At 46.7% G+C, this 12393-nt stretch overlaps 1 protein-coding gene and 1 long non-coding RNA gene across 2 annotated transcripts in view; one reads left to right on the forward strand and one right to left on the reverse strand.

Moving 5' to 3' along the window:
• The window catches only part of plekhd1 (pleckstrin homology domain containing, family D (with coiled-coil domains) member 1), an 85245-nt gene that overhangs the window by 14663 nt on the left and 58189 nt on the right, over positions 1 to 12393 (reverse strand). The window contains exons 10-11 of the mRNA XM_078233627.1: positions 8572 to 8704; positions 5674 to 5818 (exon numbers count right to left, since the gene is read on the reverse strand). Of these exons, the coding sequence (XP_078089753.1) occupies positions 5674 to 5818; positions 8572 to 8704 (278 nt within the window). The remainder of the gene's footprint in view (positions 1 to 5673; positions 5819 to 8571; positions 8705 to 12393) is intronic.
• The window catches only part of LOC144507043 (uncharacterized), a 44838-nt gene that overhangs the window by 4871 nt on the left and 27574 nt on the right, over positions 1 to 12393 (forward strand). The window contains exon 2 of the long non-coding RNA XR_013500009.1: positions 8065 to 8134. This is a non-coding gene — a long non-coding RNA (uncharacterized LOC144507043). The remainder of the gene's footprint in view (positions 1 to 8064; positions 8135 to 12393) is intronic.

Below are 12393 nucleotides of genomic sequence, written 5' to 3' on the forward strand. Positions count from 1 at the left end.
ACCGGCCCTAACCTCACCCTGGTCATTCTTTTATTCCTCACATAAGAGTAAAAAGCCTTGGGGTTTTCCTTGATCCGACCCGCCAAGGACTTCTCATGTCCCCTCCTAGCTCTCCTAAGCCCCTTTTTCAGCTCATTCCTTGCTAACTTGTAACCCTCAATCGAGCCATCTGAACCTTGTTTCCTCATCCCTACATAAGCTTCCCTCTTCCTTTTCACAAGACATTCCACCTCTTTCGTGAACCATGGTGCCCTCACTCGGCCATTTCCTCCCTGTCTGACAGGGACATACCTATCAAGGACACCCAGTATTTGTTCCTTGAAAAAGTTCCACTTTTCATTAGTGCCTTTCCCTGACAGTTTCTGTTCCCATCTTATGCCCCCTAATTCTTGCCTAATCGCATCATAATTACCTCTCCCCCAATTGTAGACCTTGCCCTGCCGTACGGCCCTATCCCTCTCCATTGCAATAACAAAAGATACCGAATTGTGGTCACTATCTCCAAAGTGCTGTCCCACAACCAAATCTAACACTTGGCCTGGTTCATTTCCCAGTACCAAATCCAATGTGGCCCCACCTCTTGTCGGCCTGTCCACATATTGTGTCAGGAAACCCTCCTGCACACACTGCACAAAAACTGCCCCATCCGAACTATTTGCCCCATTTGAAACCCTTAAGTGGCCAATTGACCACTTAAGGACCATTTCCTAACCAGCTTCTTTTCAGGCTGGCAGGAGAATTTACCAGGAGAAGGGGGAGATTTGTTGGAGGCACCTCGATTAGATGTCCCCCTCCACTGCTTAAGGTATAGTGGCTGCTGGACCTCCCACATCCTTCTCGTCTCTCCCCGACACCTCAATCACCCCCTTTACACAAGGGCTTCCCTACCCTCCCCGACCTGTGACCCCTAAAACATACCTTGTCCTGGGACCTGGGCTCAGACATTTTCCTGAATGTTTCTATGAAGTTCCTCTTCAGTCCAGTGCAGCTCCAGTCTCTGCAGGAAGGCTGCACTGAAGTCCTGTCTGCAGCCAATTTGTTATGTATGTTGGGGAATGTGTCATGTGATCTCGGGTGTGGGCTGAGCTGTTGGGAACCGCTCTGTGTGGGCAGTCAACTTTAGGAGTGTGGAGCAAGTAAACATAATAAAGAGCTGTGTTCCCTGACTCCTGACTGTGGAATAGTTATTGAAGAGAACAGAAGGATACAGAATTAGATCGGTCATAGAAGACAGAGGGTAGCAGTGGAAGGGTGCATTTCTGAATGGAGGGCTGTGACTAGTGGTGTTCCTCAGGGATCAGTGCTGGGACCTTTACTGTTTGTAATATATATATAAATGATTTGGAAGAAAATGTAACTGGTTTGATTGTAAGTTTGCGGATAACATAAAGGTTGGTGGAATTGCAGATAGCGAGGAGGACCGTCAAAGGATACAGCAGGATATAGATTGGTTGGAGACTTGGGCAGAGAGATGGCAAATGGAGTTTAATCCAGACAAATGTGAGATAATGCATTTTGGAAGGCCTAATACAGATAGGAAACATACAGTAAATGGCAGAACCCTTAAGACTATTGATAGGCAGAGAGATCTGGGTGTGCAGGTACACAGGTCACTGAAAGTGGCAGCGCAGGTGGAGAAGGTAGTCAAGAAGGAATATAGCATGCTTGCCTGCATCGGCCAGAGTTTAAAAATTGGCAAGTCATGTTGCAGCTTTATAGAACCTTAGTTAGGCCGCACTTGGAATACAATGTTCAATTCTGGTTGCCACACTGCCAGAAGGATTTGGAGGCTTTGGAGAGGGTACAGAAAAGATTTAGCAGGATGTTGCCTGGTATGGAGGGCATTAGCTATGAGGAGGGGTTGGAGAAACTTGGTTTGTTCCCATTGGAACAATGGAGGTTGAGAGGTGACCTGATAGAAGTCTACAAGATTATGAGGGGCATGGACAGAGTGGATAGTCGAAGCTTTTTCCCAGGGTGGAAGAGTCAATTACTAGGGGGCATAGGTTTAAGGTGCGAGGAATAAGGTTTAAAGGAGATGTACGAGGCAAGTTTTTTTTACACAGAGGGTGGTGGGTGCCTGGAACTCGCTGCAGGGGTAGATAATGGAAGCAGATACGGTAGTGACTTTTTTAGGAGCGTCTTGACAAATACATGAATAGGATGGGAATAGAGGGATATGGTCCCCAGAAAGGTCGGGGGTTTTAGTTCAGTCGGGCAGCATGATTGGAGCCGTCTTGGAGGGCCAAAGAGCCTGTTCCTGTGCGGTAATTTTCTTCGTTCTTTGCAAATCCTCAGTACAACAGATTTAACACAACTGACAAATATGTTGAATACATATTCGAGTATGAAACGGCTGCGAGGCACTTGTGAGTCAGCAGGGTTGTGTTCCCCACCAATGTTTTGGGTGGCAGGAAGGTAAACCTCACCATCTGAAAAACTCAGGCCCAGTTGTTGGTCTCTGAGCCATATAGAGTCAGGACCTGGAGATAGTCCTGATGCCTAAAATCTTTCAATGGCAGAAAATTCCACGCTATGTTCGAGGAATAAGCACCTTTCCATTAGCTCACTTGTTGCTGTAAAGTATCCAGAATTAGTGAAATATCAAGAATTAGTAAAAGAAACAATGAAAATGTTGCTTCTTTTGCCAACAACAAACATTGCAGAGAATCATGTTCTGCTAAAGAATGGGGTCCATTTGGAAGTGGAGAATAATTTAGGAGTGCCATTGTCAAACATCACGCTAAGGACAAACGAACTGCTGTGAGAAGCAGTCACCCCCATCTCACTGATATCTAAACATAAATACCCCATCTTCTTAAAAGCATTATTTAAAGCACTCTTCAGATGCAGCACTTTCTTATTATGGGTCTTCAATAGTATTATCATTTACCCCCATTTATTATGGGGGAGGTTGCAATTACTAATCCATTTAAAAAGGGGTACTTTAATCAGTTAAGTTTGAGAACCACTGGCCTAGTCCAATGAAACTTGTCTTCATACTTAAATTTTTAGCTTTGGTATAATTTTGATAAATCTACACCGCACTCCCTTCAAAGACCAATAAATCTTTCCTGAGGCACAGTGCCCAGAATATATTTTTTAAAATAATCACTCAACTCCACTTAGAAACCTAGTCTCCCTCACTGAGAACTGCAAGCTCTCTCAGAAATTGTGGACATCAGTGTGATTTGTGCCAAATGCTCATTAACTTTTCCACATTACTTGCTGGACCAATCACTAGACTGGGGATGGAAATTCACTGAGCTACCTCCCATTCAAGCTGCAGTCTCACAATTCTCCCCTTTGCACTCCCACCTACTGTACTGTTTGAAACAGCTAGCAATCGAAGTTGAGATTCAATACGATGGGAGGTCCCTGATGCCCATTCCCCAGTACCTGTGACTTTCTCATCTTGGCTACACCATTAAGGAAGGGTGGGGATAGGTATGGTAAACAGAAACACAGGAGAAAATCTGCTCTCTCCACACTGTGTCCCCCGCCATGCATCCTAAGGACAACATAGAAACATAGAAAAACTACAGCACAAAACAGGCCCTTCGGCCCCACAAGTTGTGCTGAACATATCCCTACCTTTAGACCTCCCTAACCCTCCATCCTATTAAGTCCCATGTACTCATCCAGGAGTCTCTTAAAAGACCCTATTGAGTTTGCCTCCACCACCACTGATGGCAGCCGATTCCACTCGCCCACCACCCTCTGTGTGAAAAACTTACCCCTAACATTTCCCCTGTACCTACCCCCTCCCAGCACCTTAAACATATGGAAGCATTTGGGGATCAGGGCCTAGCTATTTGCCCCATAGCTCATGGGTGGAGGCCGAAGGGAGGAAGTTCAAATGGGAAACAATGAACAGCACTGTGATTAAAAATACTGCCACCTTTATTCTCTTGATCAAGTGACTTTTAATTTTTTATATGTTTGAAATGAAACAATGATGTTGCATGATACATTTAATCAAAGAACGAAAGCCTCTGTCATAGGACACTGTCACTGGCACCAATATTGCTGATCAGACTATTGATGTCAATATTAGCCAATGCCTTGGCAAATAGACTGGGCCAGAAAGGCTCAATGGTTACACTGTTTTGATCAGAGCATTGAGTTTGTCTTCAGTCATGATGACCATGTCATCCTGTAGGATGAGCGCGCTGTAGATACAGGCGAGTTCTGAGGTGGAGGCCGTAGCACTGCATCTCAGTGGATCTGATGGTGCTAGTCCTTGGGACGATCAGAAGAACCGAGCACTTGTTGATGATCCTCCTACAATCAAGCGACTTAGTTCCAATTAGGTTCTTGTTACTTGTCTGCTGTGTACTTTAATGCTTCAAGCAGGCTCAGCAGATTCAACATAACCAAATGTTACCTGTTTTGGCTAGTTTGCCTACAAGTCAAGTGATTTCAAATGGCTTTTGGCTCATTTCCTTGACTGCATCTTGGAATGCCTTTTTGAATTAAAAGTGCTCATTTGCAATGCATTCCTCTGTCCCTGACAGGGCCATGGCCCCTTGTGAGGGTAGGGTTCCAACTTTGAGGCATGTCCTAGATTCAACAACACGGTTTCTTCTGGACGCAGCTATGAGCAACCCATGATGAAACTCATACTGGGATTCAAAGAAAATTGTGCAAGAAAACAAAATGGATGTCAAGTCAAAGATATTTGGAGGGATGAGGTGGCTTTTAGAGAGACCATAAACGAAGAGAGAGGTGGAGAGACATCTCACACCTACACCTCTCTCTCTCACACACACACACTCAATTCTCTGTCTCTCTCACACATATACACACACACACACTTGCCTCCCTCTCTCACACACATACACTCGTCTCCCTCCCTCTCTCACACACATACACTCGTCTCCCTCCCTCTCACACACATACACTAGTCTCCCTCACACCCATACCTAAATTCTTGTGCTGTACTGTTCTTTGTCCCTCCCTCTCACACTCGTCTCCCTCCCTCTCACACACATACACTCGTCTCCCTCCCTCTCACACACATACATTCGTCTCTCTCTCTCTCACACACACATACACTTGTCTCTCTCACACATATGCACTCTTTTCTCTCACACGCTCGCCTCTCTCTTGCATGCCTCTCTCTCTCACATGCCTCTCTCTCTCACATGCTTCTCTCTCTCACATGCTTCTCTCTCTCTCTCTCTCTCTCTCTCTCACCCATACATATATATATATGCATGTTTACACATCTCTCTTTGTTCCTCCAAGTTGGTTCTCCTGACCCTGGCCTCTCTTGGCCCCTCAATTGGACCCAGCCTCTTTTACCGCATGGATGTGACCTACCTTACTCCTCTGTCTAGTTGTCTTTGCTCTAGGCCTTACCTGTGAGTTTAAATTGACTTTGCCAGTATTTCCAACTTGTCCAATCAGAGGTTGGCTTCTCGGCGCATTGACTGTTGATAGGCTGACTAGTATGCCAATCAGAAGCCAATTCAGTGTTTGAACTGCCTCCAATTGGACGAGCTGGACGAACAGTCTTTTTCAAATTTAAAACAGTTGGATCTACTATGGAACCCAATTTGGCAAACCCTGCTCTAGGACTTGAAACTGCAACTTTCTGACAGAGTTGAGAGTGCTATCAACAGATTCACAGCTGACATTAGATAAGCACATTTTAGGACTGTTACTTACTTCTCAGCTCACCCACATCTCCTTTCATCAGCTCATTTTTCTCCACTGTGCGTTCATTTGAGCTCAGGCCCTGCTCCAACCGCTGCAAGGCTTCCTCTGCCTCTTGCAGTCTCCGTTCCAGCTCTGCACGGGACTTAATCTCCTCCTAGCACAAGGAATAAAAGTCAACTTCAATAAGAAAGAGTTGTATAAAACCAGTGCCAGTGTAATACTTTGCAATTTTCCACCACATAATATTTGACCCATTTTCATCCTTCCTCCAACTCTTCCTCAACTGTTTCTCCTGATCTTGATGGACTTGTGATCTTTGCAGATTCACACTGAATTTGTGAACCAAAATCATTGACATTAACAAAAAACCATGAAAGGTCCCTAGCTCTGGGTCAGTTCATTCAATACTGCCTCCCTCCTAGGCACAACACACCTACATTAATTGCCCAACTGCTTTCATGGTCTTTTCCTCACCAATTTCTCCCCAGCTGTCACTGTCTTCACACCTCACTTGAGTTGCTCAAGGATCTGGTGCAAGTTTTCTCAATCGGGTGTCATTGGGCAATTTAGAATTTGGCTGCTTGTGGCATCACAGCAATGCTAGATCCTGTCCCCAACTATTTTCTGTTTCCATGAGGACCACTAATAACATCAGGAGGACGACAGCTGGCCAGCTCTTTTCTGCAGTGTTGGCTTCAGTCTTCTCAATAATCAAATAGAGGAAATTTCTGCTCATCTAGCACTGGATGTCAAATAAGCCATCTGATAATTTAGCTACAGTGGAGGAGTCGAGAGAGGTGGTGGTGAGGTAGAGCAGAATGTCATCAGTGTTCATGTGAAAACTTTGAATGACATCCCCAAGGGCAACATGTTGTTAAAAAATAGGAAGGAGCCCAGGATAGATCCTTGGAGGGCACCAGAGACAATGATGTGGGAGCAAGAAGAGAAGCCATTGCAAGTGATTCTCTGACTATGATTAGATAAGAATAAAACTATGTGAGGGAAGTTCTTCCCAGCTGGACAACAATGGAGAGTCATTGATTGAGGAATGTTGTTGTCAACTGTGTGAGAGATTGCAGACAGGTCAATAAAGGATAGATTACTGTGGCCACAGTCACATAGGTTGTTTGTTATTGAGCTTTTGGCCATGATAATTAGGTAGCTCATTGTCAAAAATGTTAATCTCTTTACTACATTAAAAGGATTATATAAATATAAGTTGCTGTCATTTACCAGAGCAGGAATTTGAAAAGAAATAGAGGGGGGGGGATTCTCTGGGCCTGTGAGCCCCGATCATGAATCGCAATGGCCCGGAGAATCGGGAGTTGGCGGGAAAGTGGGTTTGGTGCTTGTGAATGTCCCTTCCTCTTTGCAAACCATTTCAAAGAGGGAATGAAGCCATTGATTGTCAATCAGGATTAATGGGATACTTGAGGTGCAGTCGACCGTGATGAAAAATCAAAATAAACAATAAGGGTTTCAACAATTTCTGTTTACTCAGCAAATTCAAATCAAAGCCTACATGGGGGCTGCACAGGTGGGCAGACTGGAACTCCACCACCCCAGTGAAATTGACATCTCCTCTAGAGGACTTCAAAGGGGTCTGAAGTTTCTGACAGGGAGAAAGGAAAATCTCTGCTGCAGAATGGAGTGCGGCAATGACTTAAGTTCCTGCCAAGTGACCAGGTGGGGAGGCATGGAGGTTAACGTTACCTGGCCACTACAGAATTTGCACAGCTGAAATTCATCAAGGATGAAGGATGCAAATGGGTCATCAAGAAGGTATATCTTCCAACCTGTGTGTGTTAATGTAAAGTAAAAGTAACTTTTATTTATTAGCCACAAGCAAGGCTTACATTAAAACTGCAATGACATTAGTGAAATTCCCCTAGTCGCCACACTCCGGCGCCTGTTTGGGTCAATGCACTAACCAGCACACCTTTCAGATTGTGGGAGGGAACCAGAGCACCCAAAGGAAACCCATGCAGACACGGGGAGAACGTGCAAACTCCACGCAGTGACCCAAGCCGGGAATCGAACCTGGGCCCCTGGTGCTGTGAGGCAGCAGTGCTAAACACTGTGCCACCATGTTGCCCTAGTGTGTTCATGGAGATCCATTTTTTTCAGGAGGTCCATCGTCTTTCTTCAATGGTAGGTCAGTGATGTTGGGCACCTTTTCAATATGGCAGCTAGATATGATGGTTGGACACACACCATCATACCCAACCTGCCATTGAATGCAGTGCTAAACCCCCAAGTGCTTCCACAGTGGGAAACACTACCGTTCCCACCCCCGCAGCGGGACTTAGTCCCAGATGGGAGAACTCCATCCTTCATGTCTGTGTTTGCTTGAATGGTGCTGAATCATAGCTTGTCCAAGTGTTATTTTACACTTCCTAGACGTGGATTCTCAACTCACTCGGTCTCTGGGCCATGAGAAGGGGAATCTACTCTCATCTAACTCCACCAGGTATTTTCGAGTCATGGCCATGCTGCGAGTGTAATTAATTCCCATTTGTTAAATTATCTTTCCAAGGCCAAACAGCTTAGTATTTTCACGTTTTCTACATGTCTGTCCTGTCAACATATAATATTATTGAATACACAACCTACAGAAATGAATAGCGTGCAACTGTCTAGTGGAGCAGACTGTATTGTATTTCCTAATTTTTCTTGTCAAACTACAAATGTTGCGTTTTCTCAGGACCCGTTTCAGCTGCAATCCTTTGCTCAACAACCTTTCCAAAAGATTTTTCATCAATACTTATTTCTTCACCCCTCCAGTCACCCACCCACCGTCACCCAACACACCCATTACCCCCCACTACCCCCCCAATTACCCCCCACTACCCCACCCTGCTTTCACACCCAGAAGCCAAACGGATCACGCACTGAACACTCTCTTACCCTCAGATCACTCTCTGTTTTCTGCTTCTCTGCTGTCAGCTCTGAGAGTGAGACCTGGAGTTCCTGAGACTGGGTGGAATAAAACTCCCGCTCCTCTTGCAATGCAAGAGCTCTCTTTTCATTCTCCTGTAGCCTACAGTGAAGAGAAAGGGAAGAACATGCATTTACATGTCACAACATCCAAATACACTTCACAGCCAATGAAATACATTTGTAGTCACTGTTATAATGTAGAAAAGGCATTAGCCCATTGAACTTTAACCCCCATGCCCCCTCCCCCCCCCCCCAACACGGTCACCTGGCAGGATTTTAAATCATTGCAGCACTCCATTCTGCAGCAGAATTTTTTTTTTCTCCCTGTCAGAAGCTGCAGGTGTGAGCAGACCCCTTTGAAGTCCTTTGACAGAGAGGAAATGTCAATTCCACTGGGGTGGTTGAGCTGTGCAGCCCCCATGTTGGGTTTGATTTAAAGTTGCTGAGGCTTCCCAGTAAACAGATATTGTTGAAACCCTCTCCATTGCACTTGAAGCCTTTGATCTGTCACAATTTAATGCATTTAATTTAAAGATACCTGACAGAAATAAATTGCCTCTAGGCTATATTCTACCGTCCCTAGAAAATATGCTGAAAAGGAAATTTTCTATCTTTACTCGGTCTAACCTACAGACAACTCCAGCCCCATACTATGAGGTGGGTTTGAATACTTGGCAAGCTTGACAAGATAACCTCTGAAGCATGAGGTTCAGTGCCACTTTCTCAGGGGAACAGGGGATGGGAAATCAATGGGACTTTTTTGATCACATCCCAAAACAAATTTTAAAAAAAGACTTACACAATAAACAGGTAATGTGCTGTTCATCTTTGAGGAAATAATATTGGCTAGGACACTGGGAGAATTCCCTGCTGTGCTTTGAGTAGCATATTGGAGCTTTACTGCCCAATTGCTTTGGTAAGCAGGGTCTAGGTTTAAAGTTCCATCCAAATGATGGCATTGCTGAGGTCCCAGAGTAAAAATAATTTGCAGACTCAAAGGTGTTAATTGTATATTAATTATGTTCAATTATATGCAAGTAGCGAGTGGACAGTAACTGGATTATATCGGGCAACATAAAATATACAGCACAGGAAAGGTCATTTGGACCAATCAGTTCATGTTGGCTTTCATGTTACAGTCAAACCTTTCCTCATCTAAATCTACCAATGTAATCATCTTCTCTATTAATTGCTTTCACAGTTCCTAATTAAATGCTTCAACCACAACCTGTGGTAACAAGTTCCACATTCTCATCACTCTTTGGATAAATACATTTCTTCTGAATTCTCTCTAGATTTCTTGGTGACTGTAATAATCTTGCTGAGGCCAGTCTTCCCTCACCAATACCATTTATTTACATAGTGAATGAAGCACTGCTCCTGCATTACCGTACACAGGTCAAGCCCAGGAAGCCTTTGACTGCCAGTCTGAGTAGAGACAGATGATTTTAAACTCCTACTGCTCCTTTCCGATTAGGCAAGCCTCCACTCGCTCAATAGGGTAGCTCATACAGTACGAGGCCCATGGGGAGATCAATAATGACCCTCGTGGCCATTATAAAGTTTATTTATTTATTTGTGTCACAAGTAGGCTTACATTAACACTGCAATGAAGTTACCGTGAAAATCACCACACTCCAACGCCTATTCCAGTACACTGGGGGAGAACTTAGCATGGCCAGTGCACCTAACCAGCATGGCCTTTGGACTGTGGGATGAACCTGGAGCACCCGGAGGAAACCCACGCAGACACACAGAGAATGAGCAGAGTCCGCACAGACAGTCACTCAAGATGAGAAATGAACCCGGGTCCCTGGCGCTGTGAGGCAGCAGTGTTAACCACTGTGTTACCTTGCAGCCCCTGACATCCCGCGCCCCCCCCCCCCCCCCCCACCCCCCACAAGTCCATTCCTTCCCCAGCAACCCTGCTGAGGCAGGGCCTTTTCTGCCACTTGGCAATCAGCCTGGGCTTGATTGGAGGTGGGACCGGATCAGGGAATGTAAAATGGATTGGAGGCCCTCATTTTCGGAGGGATGACTGTAAAGCCACTGACACTGGTTCTTCCTGGGCCCTGCCTCTGTTGAAGTGCCAGTTTCCTCCGCTTCCATCTCGGAATCCGTGTCCTCATAACTGAGTGACAGTCATAGGGTTGGCTTCAAGTTGTGGCTCAACGCTGACAGTGGTTGCCTCCATGGCTGGTAATGGGACCTGCATAGGCATGGACTCCCTACTCCTGAGATGGTCCAGGTGTTTCCTGACAATTTTACCTTCCACTTTTAATTTATAAGACATGGGCCCCATTTTCTCTGTTTTTTTCCCCAAGGACTCAAAGAAGAGCATCTCTGAATTGTCTCAGGTGGAACAGGTTGCTGGTTTTGGTCTGATTCTCTTGTTGGGACTCCACCTTCCCTGCCAAGTTTGGGAACAGTAGGCTCAATCTTGTCCAAAGCCTCCGCACCATTAACAATTTCTCTGGGGAAATTCCTGTCGTTGTGTGAGGGGTAGTCCTACAGTTGAATAAAAATCATGCCAATTTGGTCCCTATGGATGCTGCATGTTGCTTTTTCATGCTTGTTCAGCCAACCCATTCAATGATGGGTGGGAGGGTGCTGTTTTAAGGTGATTGATTCCATTGGAAAGCATCAAGTTCTGGAACTCGCTGTTCAGAAACCAAGGGGGCGATTATCCCATCCCACCTAGCGCAGCGAGGTAGGAGAATCTCGCATCCGGACATGCACGGGATTCAGGCATGCGTTCCCGCTGCGCATGCATCTCCCAGCGCCAGATTTCTGACACCGTCTGATTCACGCTGGAAACTGGCGGGAACACCAGGTAAGTACTTTACATATTATTTTAATGTTATTTTAATGCAATTAGCGGGCCCGGAATTGAATTCTCCGGGTCTGCTAACATCTCCCACCATGCCAGGAGTATTTCACTCCAACGGGGTTCAGACTAGTTCCCCACTTTCGGGGAACTAGCAGCCTGACCCCGCTGGAGTGAAGAGGGGGCAATTGGGGCCCCTCAGAGGGGCGGGGGGGGGAGCGTCCCCTGGGCATGGGCACCCTGGCAGTGCCAGCCGGTGCCCCCTGGCACTGCCCAAGGGGCAAAATGCCCATGCCCAGGGTGACCTTGACACTGCCCACCAGGCATTGGGCAGTGCCAATGGGGTGGGGCCTGTAGGGGGCAGGGCCTGGTTGGGGGGGGGGCTTAGGAGCATTCAATGGGTGTGGGGATCCCGTTGCCACTCTGCATGGGTGTTGTGAGACTTCTTACTCTGCGAGGGGATTGATGAGTACAGGAAGGAGGCCAGCGATCGGGGCAGGCTGTGCGGGGGGGTTGGGGGGGAGGGAGGTCAGGACTGCTGGGGGTGTGAATCTGTTTTGAGGGGGTCTGGAGATCAGGATGGGCTGGGGGAGTGCCTGCCGGGGTGGGGAGGGATCTGCCGAAGGAGGAGGTTGGGGGGATCATCGCTGCTGGGAGGGGGGAGGGGGGGTTGCTGGAGATTAGAGCCATCCAGGATGGGGGGTGCAGGGGTGTCAAGGCCAGCCCAGGACTGGTCGGGGGCGGGGGGGGAGGGGGGGCCGCAATCAGGCCGTGGAGGGGGGGTTGGGGGGTGGGGGGCAGCACTGCGGGGATCCTGGGCTGGCCAGCGATTAAGCAGGCTAGCAAATGGGGAGACTGACAGTTTGGGGCCACTGCGCATGCGCAGAGACGGCTGGTTTCAGCCTCTCCAGCGTGAATAGGCCCCGTCCCTGAAATTTAATGATAATCACGCTTGTAGTCTC

Source organism: Mustelus asterias, chromosome 18 (genome assembly GCF_964213995.1).
Source record: "Mustelus asterias chromosome 18, sMusAst1.hap1.1, whole genome shotgun sequence".
In the NCBI taxonomy this organism is placed as follows: domain Eukaryota; kingdom Metazoa; phylum Chordata; class Chondrichthyes; order Carcharhiniformes; family Triakidae; genus Mustelus; species Mustelus asterias.